Source organism: Heterodontus francisci, chromosome 19 (genome assembly GCF_036365525.1).
Source record: "Heterodontus francisci isolate sHetFra1 chromosome 19, sHetFra1.hap1, whole genome shotgun sequence".
Lineage (NCBI taxonomy): Eukaryota > Metazoa > Chordata > Chondrichthyes > Heterodontiformes > Heterodontidae > Heterodontus > Heterodontus francisci.
In genome coordinates, this window is record NC_090389.1 from 2,611,140 (window position 1) to 2,635,608 (window position 24,469).

At 47.5% G+C, this 24,469-nt stretch overlaps 1 protein-coding gene across 3 annotated transcripts in view; it reads right to left on the reverse strand.

Moving 5' to 3' along the window:
• LOC137379933 (FYVE, RhoGEF and PH domain-containing protein 5-like) overlaps positions 1–24,469 on the reverse strand; it is a 512,321-nt gene that overhangs the window by 218,196 nt on the left and 269,656 nt on the right. For 2 of the 3 annotated variants that reach the window (XM_068051316.1, XM_068051314.1), the window contains 3 exons: positions 23,776–23,909; positions 20,135–20,263; positions 1,203–1,357 (listed from right to left, as the gene is read on the reverse strand). In XM_068051316.1, the coding sequence (XP_067907417.1) occupies positions 1,203–1,357; positions 20,135–20,263; positions 23,776–23,909 (418 nt within the window). Of the gene's footprint in view, positions 1–1,198; positions 1,358–20,134; positions 20,264–23,775; positions 23,910–24,469 lie in introns of those variants that run through there. The other variant, XM_068051315.1, reaches the window with a different exon arrangement.

Here is a 24,469-nt window from a genome sequence, read left to right on the forward strand (position 1 = left end):
GGTCCTTGAGAAGGTGCAGAGGAGATTTACCAGAATGGTTCCAGGGATGAGAAATTTTAGCTACAAGGTTAGTTTGGAGAAGCTGGGTTTGTTCTCCTTGGAGCAAAAGACATTGAGGGGAGATTTGATAGAGGTGTACCAGATTATAATAGGTTTAGGTAAAGTAGACAAAGAAAGGCTGATCCCATTAGCTGATGGTACAAGGACTAGGGACACAGATTTAAGGCTTTGGGCAAGAGTTGCAGGGGGAATGTGAGGAAGAACTTTTTTTTTTTTACACACAGCAAGTGTTAATGACCTGGAACTCGCAGCCTATGAGGGTGGTGGTAGTGGAGACGATGAATGATTTCAAAAGGAAATTGGATGGGCACGTGAGGAAATAAACTTGCAGGGCTATGGGGATAGAGCGGAGGAATGGGACTGACTGGATTGCTTTACAGAGATGTGGACTCAATGGGCTGAATTACTTCCTTCTGTGCTGTGATGACGATGAAATGCTGTTACCAACAGATGATTCCAGCAACTCCTCACTGACTATATCGCTGTTCCTTCACTGTCGCGGGGTCAAAATCCTGGAACTCCCTTCCTAACGGCACTGTGGGTGCACCTACCCCACATGGACTGCAGCGGTTCAAGAAGGCAGTTCACCACCACCTTCTCAAGGGCAATTAGGAATGGGCAATAAATGCTGGCCTAGCCAGCGATGCCCACATCCCATGAATGAATTTTAAAAAAAAACTGACTGCACACAGTATTGCCAGCAGATGGATCACTGCGTCCTTTTCAGATCCTGCACATTCATGTATAACTGTGGCCAAAACCACACCTGCTACAGATTGTGAGTGATTTCTACCCAGCACCACACTGGTTAAGTAACACACACACATACCAACAGCACCTGATTATGGCTATGCTGAAAGTCCACATTCAAAACTAACCCATCATATATTCTGTTCAGTTTTGTATTGCAGTTTATGTTGAATAATGGAGGGCCAGTGAGAAGCACCATTCATGCGGCTACATCCGGAGCTGGAAACACTAACTCACTAGCCCCATGCCCCACCCCATCTTCATCTCAAAGCTAGCTGTGAAAACATGTTCGAGGACCTCACACTGACTGAAGGTCTGATCATCACCATATTTCTGCAAGATCTGTCCCCATTCTAGGGTAAGTAACCTTGCTGGGTAAGAGCTGTACCTACCTCTGTGCTGTGTGAGCATCCTCAGATTTGAAGGAGTAGTAAAGGATGTTCTTGTGGTAGAGCTGAAACTGCGTACTGGGTCCAGGGAGCTCATCATCCTTCGATCCCCTGATGGTGAATCCCAATAGAGGCAAGCTTTCTGCAGCAACTTTGTTCTGTTACATAAAAACATGGAAGATCCAAATATTAAACCCCTATTGAGGTTTTTTAACCTGATCGACATTGGTTCCTTGTGCCCCAACTTTAAAATTCTGATCCTTATTTTGAAATTGCTGCATGGCCTTGCTCCTCCCTAACTCTGTAATCTTCTCCAGCCCTCCAAATCTCTGCATTCCCCCAATTCTGGCCTCTTGTACGTCAGTCACCTCAACATTGCCTTCAGCTGCCTAGGCCATAAGCTCTGGAATTCTCTCCCTTAACCATCCACCTCTTCTATTCCTTCTCCTCGAAAAGTCTTGACTTTCCTTAAAACCCAACGTTTTGATCAAGCTTTAAATCACTCCTCCCGATCTCTCCTCCTTTGTGTCAGTGCCCATCTTTGTCCACTTATGCTCCTATGAAGTGCTTTTCCATGTTTTTCTCCATTAAATATGCCATATAAATGCAAGTTGTTGTTGCTCCAATTTGAATGTTACTTCACTCTCCCAACCCTTGTTTATCCCAAGCAGAGTATACGATACAATACAGTTCCACACATCTGTGAGAGAAAAGTGACCGTCTGTGCCTCTTCCTAAATCAGTACCAATCCAGGGACCCAAAACCCACACATAACCAGCTGTGTTTGGCATCCTCCCATCTTTGAAGATGATGGACACGCAGCAAAAAATCCATTTAGGTAGGGGGGGGGGGGGTCTTCTCAGTGCACCTTTGCTGATGGCTGTGAAGGCCAATCCTTGAGAGGCAGGTTCTGCCCCAAGTGCTGCATGTGAAGCTGCCAAGTGATGCTGTGAGTTGTTCTTTTTAACGTTAGCGCCAGTTGCCAAGCTGCTGTAGCAACTGGTCGTCATGGTAGTGCACACCAGTCCACAGGATATGTCACCATTTCTCTCTTTCGCCAGCTAATGATTCCCAGGTGTGATAATTGACATTTAGGATCTTCATGTCACGCTTGCAAACATCCTTGAAGCAGAGCTTTGGGCGCCCCACTGGTCACCTGGCCCTGGTTACCTCAACATACAGAAGGTCCTTTGGTGTGTGACGGTCTTCCATCTGGCGGACATGTCTGATCCACCAAAACCGCCTCTGTTTGATTAGTGTCAACGCACTTGGGAGCTCTGTCTTTGACAGGACTGTCACATTTGTGATTTTGTACTTTCAGGATGTGCCGCAGACAGCGAAGATGTAAATTATTGAGCTTCTTTTCCTGGCAGCTGTAAGTCGCCCATATTTCACAGCCATACAGCAAGGTGCTGAGAAACACACGCCTTATAAACCATCAGCTGGGTCCTAAGGGTCAGCTTGGTGTTATCCCATGCATGTTACCAGCATTGCCATAATATTTTATGTTAGTGCCCTGAAAATAAAGCATGACTTTTACTCTTTTGTTTTAAATCACAGAATATCTAATATCTGATCATATCCCCAGCATCCTGGTCCAGACCAGAAGTGTACTTTAGGATGGGCACTATACCCAGAAATACACAATATATTATTCTGCGACCAGAATGCAGCTACATGCAACTTGTAATTGCTGTTCCTTCCCAAAAAGAGTTACATTTATATGGTGCCTTCACCAACCTCAGAATGACTGAAACTGATTCACCTCCAATGGAGTAATTTTGAAATATAGTCATTTGTTTTGTAGGCAAACAATTTGCACACAGCAAGCTCACAGAAACAGCAATGAGATAAATAACCGATATTTTTGATGGTGTTGGTTTAAGGATAAATGATGGCCAGGACATCAAGAGAACTTTTTAGGAATACCCGATATGGCTTCAAAAAAGGTTACGTCTTACTAATCTAATTGTATTTTTTGAAGGTACCAAGGCAGTGGATGAAGGAAGCCCAGTAGACATTGTTTACTTAAGACATCCAAAAAGCTTTTGATAAAGTACAGCAGAAGAGGTTTTTTTTACAAGATGAAGGCTCTGGTATTAGTGGGAATTTCCTTGCGCTGGATTGAGAACTGGCTTGAAGTACATAGGCAGAAAGTAGTTACAAATGGATCTGATCTGTTTGGAGACCAGTCACCAGTGGTGTCCTGCAAGGATCAGTGTTGAGACCATTGTGCTTTAATATTTTTATTAATGATTTGGATGTAGATGTTAGGGGCACCATCTGTAAATTTGCGGATGATAATATGAATGTTAGGACTGTAGACGAGGTTCATCTACTTCGGGTAGAGCTTAATGTGCTGGAGGTTGGGCTTGTGACTGACAAATGATGTTTACTTGGAAAATTCCATCCAGCATGGACTAAATGGGTCGAATGGCCTCCTTCTGTGTCGTAAATGACTATGACTAAGTGCAGCGTTATGGAGTAAGGGGTGCACGGAGAGGAGACTTCGCCTGAGTGAGACATAGAGTGTGAAAGTGGGAACAAAAACCAAAAGTGCTGGAAAATACTCAGCAGGTCTGGCAGCATCTGTGGGAACAGCAGCAAAGTTAACGTTTCAGGTCAGTGACCTTTCATCAGAACTGGCAAAGGGTAGAAATGTAATAGGTTTTAAGCAAATAAAGTGGCGGTGGGGTAAAAGAGAACAAAAGGGTAGGTATTGAAACGACAGAGGGTCATAGAGAATAACTGGCAAGGAGGTCATGAGGCAAAGGGAAAGAGTGTGTTCATAGTATGGTGAAAGACAATGTTAGTGCAGAGATGGTGTTAAAAGACAGAATAATGAAAGCCCTAGCCAAAAGCATAAACAGGAAAAAAAGTGGGCAGGCACATGGTAAAAAAAAATTGAATGAAGAAACAAACTAAAATAATAAAAAAAAGTAAAACCAAAAGTAAAAAAGGGGGGGGGGGGGGGCCAGTCATGCTCTGAAATGACTGAACTCAATGTTCAGTCCGGCAGGCTGTAGTGTACCTAATCGGTAAATGAGATGCTGTTCCTCAAGCTTGCCTTGATGTTCACTGGAACACTGCAGTGAGCGCAGGACTGAGACGTGGGCATGAGAGCAGGGGGCAGTGTTGATGTGGCAAGCGGCAGGGATCATGGGGGTCATGTTTTCAGACTGAGCAAAAGTGTTTCACAAAGTGGTCACCCAATCTGTGTTTGGTCTCCAGAATGCAGAGGAGAGGGCATTGTGAGCAGCGAATACAGTAGACTAAATTGAAAGAAGTACAAGTATATCACTCTTCACCTGAAATGAATGTTTGGGGCCTTGAATAGTGAGGGGAAGAGGCAGTAAAAGGGCTGGTATTACACATCCTGCGATTGCATGGGAAGAGGACGAGGTGTCAGGGGTAATGGAGGAGTGGACCAGGGTGTCGCGGAGGGAATGATCCCTTTGAAATGCTGGGAGGGGGAAGATGCGTTTGGTTGTGGCATCACGCTGGACGTGGCAGAAATGGCAGAGGATGATCCTTTGGATGTGGAGGCTGGCAGGGTGGAAAGCAAGGACAAGGGGAACCCTGTTGCAGTTCTAGGAGGGAGGGGTAAGGGCAGAGGGGTGGAAAATGGACCGGACACGGTTGAGGGCCCTGTCAACCACAGTGGGGGGAATCCTCAGTTAAGGAGAAAGGAAGACATATCAGAAGCGCTGTTGTGGAAGGTTGCGTCATCATAGCAGGTGTGTCGGAAACAGAGAAATTGGGAGAATGGAATGGAGTGCTTACAGGAAGCAGGGTGTGAGGAAGTGTAGTTAAGGTAGCTGTGGGAGTCAGTAGGCTTATAATGAATATTAGTAGACAGCCTATTCCCAGTGATGGAGACAGAGAAGTCGAGGAACAAAGAACAGTACAGCACAGGAACAGGCCATTCAGCCCTCCAAGCCTGCGCCGATCTTGATGCCTGTCTAAACTAAAACCTTCTGCACTTCCGTGGACCATATCCCTCTATTCCCATCCTATTCATGTATTTGTCAAGATGCCTCTTAAACTTCGCTATCGTACCTGCTTCCACCACCTCCCCCGGCAGCAAGTTCCAGGCACTCACCATTCTCTGTGTAAAGAACTTGCCTCGCACATCCCCTCTAAACTTTACCCCTTGCACCTTAAACCTATGTCCCCTAGTAACTGACTCTTCCACCCTGGGAAAAAGCTTCTGACTATCCACTCTGTCCATGCCACTCATAACTTTGTAAACCTCTATCAGGTCGCCCCTCCACCTCCGTTGTTCCAATGACAACAATCTGAGTTTATCCAACCTCTCCTCATAGCTAATGTCCTCCAGACCAGTCAATATCCTGGTAAACCTCTTCTGTACCCTCTCCAAAGCCTCCACGTCCTTCTGGTAGTGTGACGAACATAATTGCACATAATATTCTAAGTGTGGCCTAACTACACTTCTGTACAGCTGCAGCATGACTTGCCAATTTTTATACTCTATGCCCTGACCGATGAAGGCAAGCATGCCGTATGCCTTCTTGACTACCTTATCCACCTGCGTTGCCACTTTGTGACCTGTGGACCTGTACGCCCAGATCTCTCCGCCTGTCAATACTCCTAAGGGTTCTGCCATTTACTGTATACTTCCCACCTGTATTAGATCTTCCAAAATGCATTACCTCACATTTGTCCGGACTAAACTCCATCTGCCATTTCTTCACCCAAGTCTCCAATCAATCTATATCCTGCTGTATCCTCTGACAATCCTCATCACTATCCGCAACTCCACCAACCTTTGTGTCGTCCGCAAACTTACTAATCAGACCAGCTACATTTTCCGCCAAATCATTTATATATACTGCAAACAGCAAAGGTCCCAGCATTGATCCCTGCGGAACACCACTAGTCACAGCCCTCCATTCAGAAAAGCACCCTTCCACCGCGACGCTCTGTCTTCTATGACCGAGCCAGTTCTGTATCCAACTTGCCAGCTCACCTGTGATCCCGTGTGACTTCACCTTTTGTACCAGTCTACCATGAGGGACCTTGTCAAAGGCTTTACTGAAGTCCATATAGACAACATCCACTGCCCTTCCTTCATCAATCATCTTAGTCACTTCCTCAAAAAACTCGATCAAATTAGTGAGACACGACCTCCCCTTCACAAAACCATGCTGCCTCTCGCTAATAAGTCCATTTGTTTCCAAATGGGAGTAAATCCTGTCCCGAAAAATCCTCTCTAATAATTTCCCTACCACTGACATAAGGCTCACCGCCCTGTAATTTCCTGGATTATCTTTGCTACCCTTCTTAAACAAAGGAACAACATTGGCTATTCTCCAGTCCTCTGTGACCTCACCTGTAGCCAATGAGGATGCAAAGATTTCTGTCAAGGCCCCAGCAATTTCTTCCCTTGCCTCCCTCAATATTCTGAGGTAGATCCCATCAGGCCCTGGGGACTTATCGACCTTAATGCTTTGCAAGACGCCCAACACCTCCTCCTTTTTGATAACGACATGACCCAGACTATCTACACTCCCTTCCCTAGACTCATCATCCACCAAGTCCTTCTGTTTGGTGAATACTGATGCAAAGTACTCATTTAGTACCTCGCCCATTTCCTTTTGCTCCACACATAGATTCCCTCCTCTGTCCTTGAGTGGGCCAACCCTTTCCCTGGTTTCTTGCTCTTTATATACGTATAAAAAGCCTTTGGATTCTCCTTAATCCTGTTTGCCAATGACTTTTCATGACCCCTTTTAGCCCTCCTGACTCCTTGCTTAAGTTCCTTCCTACTGTCTTTATATTCCTCAAGGGCTTTGTCTGTTCCCAGCCTTCTAGCCCTTACGAATGCTTCCTTTTACTTTTTGACGAGGCTCACAATATCCCTCGTTATCCAAGGTTCCCGAAACTTGCCAAACTTATCCTTCTTCCTCACAGGAACATGCCGGTCCTGGATTCTAATCAACTGACGTTTGAAAGACTCCCACATGTCAGATGTTGATTTACCCTCAAACAGCTGCCCCCAATCTAAATTCTTCAATTCCTGCCTAATACTGTTATAATTAGCCTTCCCCCAATTTTGCACCTTCACCCGAGGACCACTCTTATCCTTATCCACAAGTACCTTAAAACTTATGGAATTATGGTCACTGTTCCCGAAATGCTCCCCTACTGAAACTTCGACCACCTGGCCTGGCTCATTCCCCAATACCAGGTCCAGTATGGCCCCGTTCCTAGTTGGACTATCTACATATTGTTTCAAGAAGCCCTCCTGGATGCTCCTTACAAATTCTGCCCCATCCAAGCCCCTGGCACTAAGTGAGTCCCAGTCAATATAGGGGAAGTTAAAATCACCCACCACTACAATCCTGTTACCTTTGCATCTTTCCAAAATCTGTCTACATATCTGCTCCTCTACCTCCCGTTGGCTGTTGGGAGGCCTGTAGAAAACCCCCAACATCGTGACTGCACCCTTCCTATTCCTGAGCTCCACCCATATTGCCTCGCTGCATGACCCCTCCATGGTGTCCTCCCGCAGTACAGCTGTGATATTCTCCTTAACCAGTAATGCAACTCCCCCACCCCTTTTACATCTCCCTCTTTCCCGCCTGAAGCTTCTAAATCCCGGAACATTTAGCTGCCAATCCTGTCCTTCCCTCAACCAAGTCTCTGCAACAACATCATAGTTCCAAGTACTAATCCAAGCTCTAAGTTCATCTGCCTTACCTGTTATACTTCTCGCATTGAAACAAATGCACTTCAGACCACCAGTCCCGCTGTGCTCAGCAACATCTCCCTGCCTGCTCTTCCTCTTAGTCTCACTGGCCTTATTTGCTAGTTCCCCCTCATTTATTTGTGTCGGAGATGGACCATGTAAAGGTGGAAGCAAAGTTGATTAAGTTTTCCAGTTTTGGGCAGCAGCAGGAAATGGCACCGATACAGTCATCAATGTACTGGAAATACAGTTGGGGGAGGGGGCCTGAGTAGGACTGGAACAAGGAATGTTCGACATATCCCACAAAAAGACAGGCATAACTAGGACCCATTCGGGTACCCATAGCAACACCTTTCACTTGAAGGAAGTGAGTGGAGTTGAAGGAGAAGTTGTTCAGTGTGAGAACAAGTTCAACCAGGTGGAGGAGAGTGGTGGTGGATGGGGACTGGTTGGGCCTCTGTTCAAGGAAGAAGCGGAGAGCCCTCAAACCCTCCTGGTGGGGGATGGAGGTGTAGGGAGATTGGACGTCCATAGTGAAGAGGAGGCGGTTACGGCCAGGAAACTAGAAATTGTCAAAATGACGTAGGGCATAAAAAGAGTCACGGATGTAGGTGGGAAGAGACTAGACCAGGGGAGAAAAGATAGAGTCTAGATAGGAAGAAATAAGTTCAGTGGGACAGGAACAGGCTGAAACGATGGGTCTGCCAGAACAGTCCTGTTTGCGGATTTCAGGATGAAGGTAGAAGCGGTTGCGGGACTATGAGGTTGGAAGCTGTAGAGGGAAGATCTCCGGAGGAGATGAGGTCAGTGACAGTCCTGTAGCTTGATGTCCGGTGGTGAGGTCCAGGTGGAGGTAGGAAGAAGTGTCTGAGAGTTGGCGTTCAGCCTCTGCAAGGTAGAGGTCGGTACACCAGAACTGGCACAGGTTAGAAACGTAATAGGTTTCAAGCAAATAAAATGGGGGTGGAGCAAAAGAAAACAAAAGGGAAGGTGTTGTTAGGACAGAGGTGAAAGTGGGAATTTGTTTCATGTTGCAATTCGGTGCAGGGGGAAAAAAAAAGAGGTGCTCCTTTTTCAGCCTCGAGTAGTTGTAGAAGATGCAAGTTGCTTCCCATAAATAGAGGGTAACCTAGAGACAGCAAGAGTTTGAAGAGCTGGGGTGCTGAATTTGTGGGTTCGGAGCATTTCAAAGAAAATTGACGTGTGACATTACAGCCAAGAAGGTAAGTGATTGGTTGATGAACATTTTCTCTTTCTACTATCTAAACTAAGGAATTTTTATTGGGGTTGGCATAAATTAATTAAAATAAGAAGAATCTTATTTATTCAGGTAATTTATTAGTATTTATTACCAGAAAACTGTACTAGCAGTAGTAAAGCTTATTAGTAGTAGTTGGGTTTATTAATTATAAATGAATTAACACATAATGATGATGGCAGGGCAGGTGATGTGTTGCGGCTGCAGTACGTGGGAGCTGGTGGACACAAGTGTGAACCACGGTAAACAAGTCTATTGTAAGTGTCTGCAGCTCAAGGACCTTCAGCTCAGAGTCAATGAGCTACAGACACTGCGATGCATCAGGGAGCGGGGAGGTTACATGGACACTTTGTTCCAGAAGGCAGTCCTATCCCAGAGGATAGCGGCTTCTGATTTGGTCAGCGGTCAGTGACAGGAGGGCGTGACTCCAAGTGAGGCAGGTATGGGGATCGAGAAGGCAGAAGTGGAGGATCCTCAGCCTTGCAATTGTCCAACAGGTTTAAGGTTGTTTCACATTGCATTAATGAGAGTGAGGGCTGCAGGGTGGATGAGCAAACTGACCATGGCACCGTTGTACATTCTAGTGGAATGTAGTGGTAGTAGGGGATCGTCTATCCCTATGACTATACTCAGTTCTCTGCAACCAACAGTGAGAGTCCAGAAGGCTGTGTTGTTTGCCCAAACCAAAGTTGGGAAATCTGCTCAGGGCTGGAGAGGAAATTGTGGTGGGAGGGGAAGAATTCAGTTGTGGTGGTCCACTTGGGTACCAACAACATAGATAGGACTAGAAGGGAGGTTCTGTATAGGCAGTATGAGTAACTAGGGGCTAAATTAAAAAGCAGATCAAAGGTAATAATCTAGATTATTTCCTGAGCCACAAGCAAATTGGCATAGGGTAAATAAGATTAGAGAGTTAAATGCGCTCTCAAAGATTGGTGTGGGAGAGGTGTGTTTCGATTCATGGAGCACTGGCACCAGTACTGGGGAAAGTGGGAACTGTACTGTTGGGACGGTCTTGACTTGAACCGTGCTCGGATCAGTGTTCTGGCAAGTCACATAACTAGGGTGGTAGACAGAGCTTTAAACTAAATAGTGGCCGGTGGGGGGGGGGGGGTGGAGGGAGGGATCAAGTGAGAGAAGATGTGATAATTTAAAGAGAGAGGAGAAGGCAAGAGAGCAAGGTAGCAATAAGGTTATTGTTAATCAGAGTGTGGCAGAAGGGACAGAGCAGACAAACTTAAGAGTGCGCCGGCAGATAAGGCTAGAGGTTGTGAAAATAATAAAAAGACAGAATTAAAGGCACTCTATCTGAATGCACACAGCATTCGTAACAAGAGAGATGAATTGACAGAACAAATTGAAATAAACAGGTCTGATCTAATTGGCATTATGGAGATGTGGCTTCAGGGTGACCAAGGCTGGGAACTGAATGTTCCAGGGTATTCGACATTTAGGAAAGATAGGCAAAAAAGAAAAGGAGGTGGGGTAGCACCGTTATTAAAGGATGAAATCAGTACATTCGTGAGAGAGGATCTTAGATCAAAATGTAGAATCAGTTTGGGTGGAGCTAAGAAAAAGCAAGGGGCAGCAAACATTGGTCAGAGTTGTTTGTAGGCCACCAAACAGTAGTGGTAATGTAGGGCATGGTATAAATCAGGAACTTAGAGGTGCATGTAACAAGGGTAATACAGTAATGATGGGGGACTTCAATTTACATATAGACTGGCTAAACCTAATTAGCACTAATGCTGTGGAGGACGAATTCCTGGAATGTATACGAGATGGTTTTCTAGAACAGTATGTTGAGGAACAATTTCTTTCTTTCTTTGGCCTCCTTATCTCGAGAGACAATGGATACGCGCCTAGAGGTGGTCAGTGGTTTGTGAAGCAGCGCCTGGAGTGGCTATAAAGGCCAATGCTAGAGTGACAGACTCTTCCACAGGTGCTGCAGAGAAATTTGTTTGTCGGGGCTGTTACACAGTTGGCTCTCCCCTTGCGCCCCTGTCTTTTTTCCTGCCAACTGCTAAGTCTCTTCGACTCGCCACACTTTAGCCCCGCCTTTATGGCTGTCCGCCAGCTCTGGCGAACGCTGGCAACTGACTCCCACGACTTGTGATCAATATCACTGAATTTCATGTCGCGTTTGCAGACGTCTTTAAAGTGGAGACATGGACGGCCGGTGGGTCTGATACCAGTGGCGAGCTCGCTGTACAATGTGTCTTTGGGGATCCTGCCATCTTCCATGCGGCTCACATGGCCAAGCCATCTCAAGCGCCGCTGACTCAGTACTGTGTATAAGCTGGGGATGTTGGCTGCCTCGAGGACTTCTGTGTTGGAGATACGGTCCTGCCACCTGATGCCAAGTATTCTCCGGAGGCAGCGAAGATGGAATGAATTGAGACATCGCTCTTGGCTGACATACGTTGTCCAGGCCTCGCTGCCGTAGAGCAAGGTACTGAGGACACAGGCTTGATACACTCGGACTTTTGTGTTCCGTGTCAGTGCGCCATTTTCCCACACTCAGTCTGGACATAGCAGTGGAAGCCTTTCCCATGCACTTGTTGATTTCTGCATCTAGAGACAGGTTACTGGTGATAGTTGAGCCTAGGTAGGTGAACTCTTGAACCACTTCCAGAGCGTGGTCGCCAATATTGATGGATGGAGCATTTCTGATGTCCTGTCCCATGATGTTCGTTTTCTTGAGGCTGATGGTTAGGCCAAATTCATTGCAGGCAGCCGCAAACCTGTCGATGAGACTCTGCAGGCACTCTTCAGTGTGAGATGTTTGATTCGTAAAGGGTTAATTAATAATCTCATTGAAAAGGAGCCTTTAGGGAAAAGTAACTATAATATGATAGTATTTTACTTTAAGTTTGAAAGTGATATAGTTCAATCCGATCTTAAGGTCTTAAACCTAAACAAACAAACAAAAGAGGGTTGTCGGGGCTGGAGGAGGTTACAGAGATAGGGAGGGCTGTAGAGGCTGGAGGAGGTTACAGAGATAGGGAGGGCTGTAGAGGCTGGAGGAGGTTACAGAGATCGGGAGGGTTGTCGGGGCTGGAGGAGGTTACAGAGATAGAGAGGGTTCTGGGACTGGAGGAGGTTCCAGTTTTAGGGAGGGCTGTCGGGGCTGGATGAGGTTACAGTGATAGGGAGGGTTGTAGAGACTGCAGGATGTTACAGAGAGGGTTGCAAAAGGGAAATCATGCTTAACAAATCTATTGGAGTTTTTTGAGGATGTAACTAGTAGAATAGATAAGGGAGAACCAGTGAATGTGGTGTATTTGGATTTTCAGAAGGCTTCTGATAAGGTCCCACATAAGAGGTTAGTGTGCAAAATTAAAGGACATGGGATTGGGGTAATATACTGGCATGGATTGAGAATTGGTTGATAGACAGGAAACAGAGAGTAGGACTAAATGGGTCTTTTTCCAGGTGGCAGGCAGTGACTAGTTGGGTATCGCAGGGATCAGTGCTTGGGCCCCAGTTATTCACAATATATATTAATGACTTGGGTGAGGGAACTAACCACCCAGTTTGTACATTTTCAAGTTTGCAGATGACACAAAGCTGGAGGTGGGGGGGGGGGGGGGGGGGGGGAGGTGGGGGAGGTATGTGAGCTGTGAGGAGGATGCAAAGAGGCACCAATGTGATTTCGACAAGTTGGGTAAGTGGGCAAATGCATGGCAGATGAAGTATAATGTGGATAAATGTGAGGTTATCAACTTTGGTTGTAAAAACAGAAAGGCAGATTATCTAAATGGTGATAGACTGGAAAAGGGGGAGGTGCACAGAGACCTGGGTATCCTTGTACACCAGTCGCTGAAAGCAAGCATTCAGGTTCAGCAAGCAGTCAGGAAAATGAATGGTATGTTGGCCTTCATTGCAAGAGGATTTGAGTACAGGAACAAGGATGTCTTACTGCAGTTATGCAGGGCCTTGATGAGACCACATCTGGAGTATTATGTGCAGTTTTGGTCTTCTTATCTGAGGAAGGATGTTCTTGCCATGAACCGCTGCAGTCCATATGGGGTAGGTACACCCACAGTGCTGTTAGGAAGGGAGTTCCAGGATTTTGACCCAGCGACAGTGAAGGAACGGCGATATAGTTCCAAGTCAGGATGGTGTGTGGCTTGGAGGAGAACTCGCAGGTGGTGGTGTTCCTATGCATCTGCTGCCCTTGTCCTTCTAGGTGGGAGAGGTCGCGGGTTTGGAAGGTGCTGTCTAAGGAGCCTTGGTACGTTGCTGCAGTGCATCTTGTAGATGGTACACACTGCTGCCACAGTGCATCGCTGGATTGTGGATGGTGTGCCAATCAAGTGGGATGCTTTGTCCTGAATGGTGTTGAGCTTCTTGAGTGTTGTTCGGGCTGCACCCATCCAGGCAAGTGGATAGTATTCCATTGCACTCCTGATTTGTGCCTTGTAAATGGTGGACAGGCTTTGGGGAGTCCAGAGGTGAGTTACTTGTCACAGAATTCCTAGCCTCTGACCTGCTCTTGTCTTTATATGACTACTCCAGTTCAGTTTCTGGTCAATGGTAACCCCCAGGATGTTGATAGTGGCGATTGCAATACCATTGAATGTCAAGGGGAGGTGGTTAGATTCTCTCTTGTTGGAGATGGCACTTGTGTGGCGTGAATGTTACTTGCCAGTTATCAGCCCAAGCCTGGATATTGTCCAGGTCTTGCTGCATTTCTACACGGACTGCTTCAGTATCTGAAGAGTTGCGAATGGTGCTGAACATTGTGCAATCAGTGAACATCCCCACTTCTGACCTAATGATTGAAGGAAGGTCATTGATGACAATGGTGAGGCCTGGGACACTGATCATTTTGTGGAATGCTTTGACACAATGCGCTCTAAACACTTGATGACTATGAATGGAAGAGGAACTGGTCTGTAGTCATTCAGCTCAACAGGCCGCAACTTCTTAGCAACTGGAACGATGATGGCCGTTTTCTAACAGGAAGGAACAGTATGCCTGCCAGACGATTTCTGAAAGACCAGAGAAAAAGGAACTGCCAACTGACGAACACATTCCTTAAGAATTTTTCTGCTGATCTGATCTGGGCCACATGCTTTCCATGGATTCACTCGCTTGAATTGCTTCTCTACCCTCCATTTGTTGATAATTACACGAGATCCTTCTAATTCACCAAGTTGTTTCGGGCAGGTGGGAAATGGGGTGGCTGGTTTCCACTTGCTACCTCCTGACAGCAGACAGTGTTTCAGCCCCTGTGCTTTGTTGCCAAATAAACAGACAGTGACAGATTTTCTGGTAGGTTTGAAACAAAAGATTAAATATTTATTGAACAATAATCACCGAAAATGATTGCAACGCCACATACACACACATTTACTCTCACATGCACACTCAGGAATAGCTAGAAGGTAAAGCATAAGAGGCATTAAGATAATTAGAAGGTAAAGCATAAAAGGTGTTAAGATAAAGAGTAAGAGGCATTAAGAGTTCAAGGTGTAGAAGTCTGCTGCTTTCAGGAAAACTTGTGGGATCCTCTTGGAAGGGAAGCTTTTAAAGTTGCAGGCCTGTTTACTGGTTGTCTTGCACTTGCTGTGATACTGTGTTCTGCCTGTCAACAATTCAGTTTGAAGACAGTGCTAGTATTTCTTAGTTCAATTTTCACAGGTGGAGGCATTGTTTACAAGTCACTCTTATTGCTCAGCTGCAGTTGGTTTCAAACTTGCCTCAGCAGAGTTCAACTGTCTTAGCTGGAAATGATCTCTCCCTCTCTCTCTCTCAGTCTTGTCCTTCGTTTGAATTTGGCTTTCGATGTTCTCTCTCTGGCCAGATATTTCTCTCTGCGGCTGGAGATTTCTGCCTGATGTTTGATGCCTTTTAAAGTAAAACTCATTAAGTGTTAGTCTCACCTATGTAACTTTAGGTTTCAGTTTCTGAAGGGTGATGCAATAATTTCTGATGGCACTCTATTTTGATAATAGTTTCACACTGTATTCTAGTGATTGTAGCTGGAGACGAGATGTCTGCGAGTGCCTTTGTTTTAGCTCATTTTTGTGGATAGCTGACATCCATATGTAATCAACTGTCTATAATGTCAATGCAGACAGGGTTAACGAGTTTTAGTTCTAGCAGACATGAATCTGTATCTCAGTTCACGAGAAGGTGGATGTCATGTGGCTTCGTCCTCCATCTTGATGAAGGCAAGTGTACCAGTCTTTTAATTGTTTTTATAACTCTCTAGTTTATTTTTGTATTTCCATCGCTGCATTTCCCATGAGCACAACAAGTGAAGCCTGCTGCAACATCACGTCACAGAATCGATACTGTGCAGAAGGACGCAATTCGGCCCATCGTGTCCGCACCGGCTCTCCAAAAGAGCAATTCAGTCAGATTCATCCCCCACCTTCTCCCTGTAACCCTGCACATTCTTCTTTTTCATATAATAGTCTAATTCCCTTTGAATGCTTCAAATGAACCTGCTTCCACTACACTCTCAGGCAGTGCACTCCAGACCTTAACCACTCTCTGTGAAAAAGTTTTTCCTCATGTCACTTTTGCTTCTCTTACCAAATATTTTAAATCTATGCCCTCTCATTCTCGATCCTTTCACGAGTGGGAACAGCTTCTCTCTGTCTACTCTGTCCAGACTCTCATGATTTTGAATACCTCCATCAAATCACCTATCAACCTTCTCTTCTCCAAGGCAAACAGTCCTAACTTCTCCAGTCTGTCTTCATAACTGAAATTCTTCATCCCTGGAATAATTCTAGTGAATCTTTTCTGTACTCTCTTCAATGCCCTCACATCTTTCCTAACGTGCGGCACCCAATACTCCAGCTGAGGCCAAACTAGTGTCTTATGCAAGAACAAAACTTTCTTGCTCTTGTACTCTATACCTCTAATAATAAAGCCCAGGATGCTGTATGCTTTATTAACCACTCTCTAAATCTGTCCTGCCACCTTCAATGACTTATGCACATATACACCCAGGGCCCTCTGCTCCTGCACCACCTTTAGAATTGTAATCTTTATTTTATATTATCTATCCATGTTCTTCCTACCAAAATGAATCACTTCACGTTTCTCTCCATTGTCTTTCATCTACCACCTATCTGCCCATTCCACCAACTTGTCTATGTCCTTTTGGAGTTCTACACTATCCTCCCCACAGTTCACAATGCTTCCAGGTTTCGTATCATGTGCAAATTTTGAAATTGTGCCCTGTATACCAAGGCCTAGGTTATTTATATATCAGGAAAAGCAAGGGTCCCAACACTGACCCCTGGGGAACTCCGCTACAAACTTTCCTCCAGCCCAAAGAACGTCCATTACCATGTCTCTTTAGAAACATAGAAAATAGGAGCAGCATTAGGCCATTCGACCCTGCTCCGCCATTCATTATGATCATGGCTGATCATCCAACTCAGTAGCCTGTTCCCGCTTTCTCCCCGTACCCTTTGATCCCTTTAGACCCAAGAGCTGTATCTAACTCACTCTTGAAAACATACAATGTTTTGGCCTCAACTACTTTCTGTGGTAGCGATTTCCTCAGGCTCACCACTCTCTGGGTGAAGAAATTTCTCCTCATCTCAGTCCTGAAAGGTTCACCCCATATCTTTAGACTATGACCCCTGGTTCTGGACTCCCCCACCATCAGGAACATCCTTCCTGCATCTACCCTGTCAAGTCCTGTTAGAATTTTATAGGTTTCTATGAGATCCCCCCTCACTCTTCGGAACTCCAGCGAATATAATCCTAACCGATTCAATCTCTCCTCATACGTCAGTCCCGCCATCCCAGGAATCAGTCTGGTAAACCTTCGCTGCACTCCCTCTATAGCAAGAACATCCTTCCTCGGATAAGGAGACCAAAACTGCACACAATATTCCTCACCAAGGCCCTGTATAATTGCAGCAAGACATCCCTGCTCCTGTACTCGAATCCTCTTGCTATAAAGGCCAACATACCATTTGCCTTTTTTACCACCTGTTGCACCTGCATGCTTACCTTCAGCGACTGGTGTACGAGAACACCCAGGTCTTGCTGCATATTCCCGTCTCAGTTTATAGCCGTTCATATAATAATCTGCCTTCCTGTTTTTGCTACCAAAGTGGATAACATCACATTTATCCACATTATACTGCATCTGCCATGCATTTGCCCACTCACTCAAGTTGTCCAAATCACCCTGAAGCCTCTCTGCATCCTCCTCACAACTCACCCTCCCACCCAGTTTTGTGTCGTCTACAAATTTGGAGATATTACATTTAGTTTCCTCATCTAAATCATTAATATATATTGTGAATAGCTGGGGTCCTAGCACCGATCCCTGCGGTACCCCACTAGTCACTGCCTGCCATTCGGAAAAAGACCCATTTATCCCTACTCTTTGTTTCCTGTCCACCAACCAATTTTCTATCCATTGCAATACACTACCCCCAATCCCATACTGTTTAATTTTACACGCTAGTCTCTTATGTGGGACTTGGTCGAAAACCTTCTGAAAGTCCAAATAAACCACATCCACTGGCTTCCCCTCATCAACTCTACTGGTTACATCCACAAAGAATTCTAGTAGATTTGTCAAGCATGATTTCCCTTTCGTAAATCCATGCTGACTCTGCCCAATTCTACCACTGTTCTCCAAGTGCTCTGCTATAAAATCTTTGATAATGGCCTCTAGAATTTTCCCCATGACTGACATCAGGCTGACTGGTCTATAATTCCCTGCTTTCTCTCTACCTCCCTTTTTAAATAGTGGGGTTACATTTCTTCTTTCTTTTGGGCCTCCTTATCTCGAGAGACAATGGATACGCGCCTGGAGGTGGTCAGTGGTTTGTGAAGCAGCGCCTGGAGTGGCTATAAAGGCCAATTCTGGAGTGACAGGCTCTTCCACAGGTGCTGCAGAGAAATTTGTTTGTTGGGGCTGTTGCACAGTTGGCTCTCCCCTTGCGCCTCTGTCTTTTTTCCTGCCAACTACTAAGTCTCTTCGACTCGCCACAATTTAGCCCTGTCTTTATGGCTTTCCCTTTCGTAAATCCATGCTGACTCTGCCCAATTCTACCACTGTTCTCCAAGTGCTCTGCTATAAAATCTTTGATAATGGCCTCTAGAATTTTCCCCATGACTGACATCAGGCTGACTGGTCTATAATTCCCTGCTTTCTCTCTACCTCCCTTTTTAAATAGTGGGGTTACATTAGCTACCCTCCAATCTGTAGGAACTGTTCTAGAGTCTATAGAATCTTGGAAGATGACCACCAATGCATCCACTATTTCTAGGGCCACTTCCTTAAGTACACTGGGATGCATACCATCAGGCCCTAGGGATTTATCAGCCTTCAATCCCATCAATTTCCCCATCATTTCTCTACTAATACTGATTTCTTTCAGTTCCTCTCTCTCACTAAGCCCTGTGTTCCCCAACATTTCGAGTATGATATTTGTGTCCTCCTTTGTGAAGACAGAACCAATGTAGGCATTTAGTTGGTCAGCCATTTCTTTATTCCCCATAATAAACAAACAAACAAAGAACAGTACAGCACAGGAACAGGCCATTCGGCCCTCCAAGCCTGCGCAGATCTTGATGCCTGCCTAAACTAACACCTTCTGCACTTCCGGGGCCCATATTCATGTATTTGTCAAGATGTCTCTTAAATGTCGCTATCGTATCTGCTTCCACCACCTCCCCTGGCAGCAAGTTCCAGGCAAGTTCCCCTGTTTCTGACTGTAAGGGACCTACATTTGTCTTCACCAATCTTTTTCTCTTCACATACCTATAGAAACTTTTACCGTCAGTTTTTATGTTCCCCGCAAGCTTGCTTTCGTACTCTATTTTCCCCTTCTTACTCAATCCTTTGGTCTTCCTTGCTGAATTGTAAACTGCCCCCAATCCTCAGGTCTGTTGTTTTTCCTGGCAAATTTATATGGCTCTTCCTTGGATCTAATGCGATCTCTAATTTCCTTTGTAAGCCAGGTTTGGCTACCCTCCCCGTTTTACTTTTGCACCAGACAGGGATAAACAATTGCTGTAGTTCATTCATGCGCTCTTTAAATGTTTGTCATTGCCTATCCACCATTTAAGTAACGTTTCCCAATCCATCACGGCCAACTCGCGCCTCATACCTTCGTAGTTTCCTTTACTAAGATTCAGGACCCTAGTCTCAGAATCAACTACGTCACTCTCCATCTTGTTGAAGAATTCTATCATATTATGGTCGTTTGTCCCCAAGGGGTCTCGCACCATTAGATTGTCAATTATTCCTCTCTCATTACAACAATTACAGCAATGCTCAAAATCTTAATTGTTCAACCCCTGACATTAAACTTCTGGTCAATCGCATGCAGTTCCAGGTTGTACTTGCCTCGAGGCAGTTCTGTTTACCTGGTGCACTGTGTTGTCAACAACACTTATTTATATAACACCTATAACTTATAAAAACATCCCAAGGCAGTTTACAAGAACATCAACAACAACAACTGATGCCAAGCAAAAGACGTTCGGACACATGACTAAATATTTGGCTAAAGCGGTGGGTTTTAAGCAGTGTTTTAAAGGGAAAAGGTAAAGACACAGAGAAGTTTAGAGAGGGAATTGCAAGGTTTCGGGCTGAAGGGACAGCAGCCAATGGGGAAGCAAACATGTACAAAAGGCCAGAATTGGATGAGCACAGAGATTTCAGAGGGTTGTAAGGCTGGAGGAGATTACAGAAATAGGGAGGGGCAAGACCATTTAGGGATTTGAACATGAAGATAAAAAACATTAAATCGAGGTTTTGCCCGACTGGGAATCAGTATAACTCAGTGAGCACAGGGTGATGGGGAAAAGGAACTTGCTGCAAGTTTAGGTATACACTGCAAAGTTTTGATGAGCTCAAGTTCATGGAGGGTGGAAAACAGGTGAAGAGAGAGGGTAGAGGGGGCAAAGGGAGAGGGTGGAGGGGAGAGAGCAGCGGAGGGAGAGAGTTGCAATGCAGACTCTTACCCCTTTGGCTCCATACGTGTACAACACCTTCTCATGAATGACGAACCAGAGCTTCTTCCAGTGTCTCTTGTTCCTCTTACTCCTCTGGAGATATCCACTCATAGATACGCCCTCTGCTGAAGCTGCGACCTGAAAACCAACCAGATATTTCGTTAAGAAATATACTACTGAACAGGGGAGAGGTATCCATCAGAGCTCGTGTCTGTCAAAGGGAGAGGTGTCCCCAGGAGATAGTGTCACTCACAGAGGTGTCCCCAGGAGTCAGTGTCTCTCAGAGGGAGAGGTGTCCCCGGGGGGCAGTGTCTGTCACAGGGAGAGGTGTCCCCAGGGGCAGTGTCTCTCACAGGGAGAGGTGTCCCCAGGGGCAGTGTCTCTCTGAGGGAGAGGTGTTCCCAGGAGCAGTGTCTCTCTGAGGGAGAGGTGTCCCCAGGAGCAGTGTCTCTCTGAGGGAGAGGTGCAAACAGTGGCAGTGTCTCTCTGAGGGGGAGGTGTCCCCAGGGGCAGTGTCTCTCACAGGGAGAGGTGTCAACAGGGGCAGTGTCTCTCTGAGGGTGAGGTGTCCCCAGGAGCAGTGTCTCTCTGAGGGGGAGGTGACAACAGGGGCAGTGTCTCTCTGAGGGGGAGGTGACAACAGGGGCAGTGTCTCACTGAGGGGGAGGTGACAACAGGGGCAGTGTCTCTCTGAGGGGGAGGTGACAACAAGGGCAGTGTCTCTCTGAGGGGGAGGTGTCCCCAGGAGCAGTGTCTCTCTGAGGGGGGAGGTGACAACAGGGGCAGTGTCTCTCACAGGGAGAGGTGTCAACAGGGGCAGTGTCTCTCTGAGGGAGAGGTGTCCCCAGGGGCAGTGTCTCTCTGAGGGAGAGGTGTCCCCAGCGGCAGTGTCTCTCACAGGTAGAGGTGTCAACAGGGGCAGTGTCTCTCACAGGGAGAGGTGTCAACAGGGGCAGTGTCTCTCAGAGGGAGAGGTGTCAACAGGGGCAGTGTCTCTCAGACGGAGAGGTGTCCCCAGGGGCAGCGTCTCTCGTGAGGGACAGGTGTCAACAGGGGCAGTGTCTCTCAGACGGAGAGGTGTCAACAGGGGCAGTGTCTCTCAGAGGGAGAGGTGTCCCCAGGGGCAGTGTCTCTCAGACCGAGACGTGTCCCCAGGGCAGTGTCTCTCTGAGGGAGAGGTGTCCCCAGCGGCAGTGTCTCTCACAGGGAGAGGTGTCAACAGGGGCAGTGTCTCTCACAGGGAGAGGTGTCAACAGGGGCAGTGTCTCTCACAGGGAGACGTGTCCCCAGGGCAGTGTCTCTCTGAGGGAGAGGTGTCCCCAGCGGCAGTGTCTCTCACAGGGAGAGGTGTCAACAGGGGCAGTGTCTCTCACAGGGAGAGGTGTCAACAGGGGCAGTGTCTCTCACAGGGAGAGGTGTCAACAGGGGCAGTGTCTCTCAGACGGAGAGGTGTCAACAGGGTCAGTGTCTCTCAGACGGAGAGGTGTCAACAGGGGCAGTGTCTCTCAGACGGAGAGGTGTCCCCAGGGGCAGTGTCTCTCGTGAGGGACAGGTGTCAACAGGGGCAGTATCTCTCAGACGGAGAGGTGTCAACAGGGGCAGTGTCTCTCACAGGGAGAGGTGTCCCCAGGGGCAGTGTCTCTCACAGGGAGAGGTGTCCCCAGGGCAGTGTCTCTCTGAGGGAGAGGTGTCCCCAGTGGCAGTGTCTCTCACAGGGAGAGGTGTCAACAGGGGCAGTGTCTCTCACAGGGAGAGGTGTCAACAGGGGCAGTGACTCTCAGAGGGAGAGGTGTCAACAGGGGCAGTGTCTCTCAGACGGAGAGGTGTCAACAGGGGCAGTGTCTCTCACAGGCAGAAGTGTCAACAGGGGCAGTGTCTCTCAGACGGAGAGGTGTCAACAGGGGCAGTGTCTCTCAGACGGAGAGGTGTCCCCAGGGGCAGTGTCTCTCGTGAGGGACAGGTGTCAACAGGGGCAGTATCTCTCAGACGGAGAGGTGTCAACAGGGGCAGTGTCTCTCACAGGGAGAGTTGTCCCCAGGGGCAGTGTCTCTCACAGGGAGAGGTGTCCCCAGGGCAGTGTCTCTCTGAGGGAGAGGTGTCCCCAGCGGCAGTGTCTCTCACAGGGAGAGGTGTCAACAGGGGCAGTGTCTCTCACAGGGAGAGGTGTCAACAGGGGCAGTGTCTCTCACAGGGAGAGGTGTCAACAGGGGCAGTGTCTCTCACAGGGAGAGGTGTCAACAGGGGCAGTGTCTCTCAGACGGAGAGGTGTCAACAGGGGCAGTGTCTCTCACAGGGAGAGGTGTCCCCAGGGGCAGTGTCTCTCACAGGGAGAGGTGTCAACAGGGGCAGTGTCTCTCTGAGGGAGACGTGTCAACAGGGGCAGTGTCTCTCTGAGGGAGACGTGTCAACAGGGGCAGTGTCTCTCTGAGGGAGACGTGTCAACAGGGGCAGTGTCTCTCACAGGGAGAGGTGTCAACAGGGGCAGTGTCTCTCACAGGGAGAGGTGTCAACAGGGGCAGTGTCTCTCACAGGGAGAGGTGTCAACAGGGGCAGTGTCTCTCACAGGGAGAGGTGTCAACAGGGGCAGTGTCTCTCACAGGGAGAGGTGTCCCCAGGGGCAGTGTCTCTCTGAGGGAGAGGTGTCAACAGGGTCAGAGTTTCTCACAGGGAGAGGTGTCAACAGGGGCAGTGTCTCTCTGAGGGAGAGGTGTCAACAGGGGCAGTGTCTCTCACAGGGAGAGGTGTCAACAGGGGCAGTGTCTCTCTGAGGGAGAGGTGTCAACAGGGGCAGTGTCTCTCTGAGGGAGAGGTGTCCCCAGGGGCAGTGTCTCTCGCAGGGAGAGGTGTCCCCAGGGGCAGTGTCTCTCGCAGGGAGAGGTGTCCCCAGGGGCAGTGTCTCTCACAGGCAGAGGTGTCAACAGGGGCAGTGTCTCTCACAGGGAGAGGTGTCAACAGGGGCAGTGTCTCTCACAGGGAGAGGTGTCCCCAGGGGCAGTGTCTCTCGCAGGGAGAGGTGTCCCCAGGGGCAGTGTCTCTCGCAGGGAGAGGTGTCCCCAGGGGCAGTGTCTCTCACAGGGAGAGGTGTCCCCAGGGGCAGTGTCTCTCACAGGCAGAGGTGTCAACAGGGGCAGTGTCTCTCACAGGGAGAGGTGTCAACAGGGGCAGTGTCTCTCACAGGGAGAGGTGTCAACAGGGGCAGTGTCTCTCACAGGGAGAGGTGTCAACAGGGGCAGTGTCTCTCAGAGGGAGAGGTGTCCCCAGGGGCAGTGTCTCTCGTGAGGGAGAGGTGTCAACAGGGGCAGTATCTCTCAGACGGAGAGGTGTCAACAGGGGCAGTGTCTCTCAGACGGAGAGGTGTCAACAGGGGCAGTGTCTCTCGTGAGGGAGAGGTGTCAACAGGGGCAGTGTCTCTCAGAGGGAGAGGTGTCCCCAGGGGCAGTGTCTCTCGTGAGGGAGAGGTGTCAACAGGGGCAGTATCTCTCAGACGGAGAGGTGTCAACAGGGGCAGTGTCTCTCAGACGGAGAGGTGTCAACAGGGGCAGTGTCTCTCAGACGGAGAGGTGTCAACAGGGGCAGTGTCTCTCAGACGGAGAGGTGTCAACAGGGGCAGTGTCTGTCACAGGGAGAGGTGTCAACAGTGGCTGGCCTACCTCCTTCAGAGCGGTAGGTATCCTCTTCTGTTTGCGGATGGAGGATGTGTGGAAACTGTGAAACACTGAAGAGAGGGCACTGCCTGGTGAGCGAGCTGGTAATGATGGTGATCTTTCATTCACTGTCATCAACTCTGCAAAAAAGCATCAGAAGGTGGATCTGAGTGTGTATCCTGTCATAGAATCATAGAATGGTTACAGCATGGAAGGAAGCCATTTGGCCCATTTTATCCATGCCAGCTCTTTACAAGAGCACTCATAGTCCCACTCCCCTGCTTTTTCCGCATCGTCCTGCAATTTTTTTCTATTTAGATAATTATTCAATTCCCTTCGGAAAGCCATGATGAATCTGCCTCCACCACACTCTCAGGCAGTGCAATCCAGATCCTTGCCACTCGCTGCTTCAAAAAAAGTGTTCCTCATGTTGCCTCTGGTTCTTTTGCCAATCACCTTCAATCTTTGTCCTTTGATTCTCCACCTGTCTGCCAATGGGAACAGTTTCTCCCTATCTTTGTATCCAGACCTCTCCTGATTTTTGAACGCCTCTATCAAATTTCCTCTCAACCTTCTCTTGGAAGCATAACCACAGCTTCTCCAATCTATCCATGTAACTGGAACCATTCTCAAAAGTTTTTCTGCACCCTCTCCAGTGCTTTCACATCATTCCCAAAGTATGATGCCAAGAATTGTACTC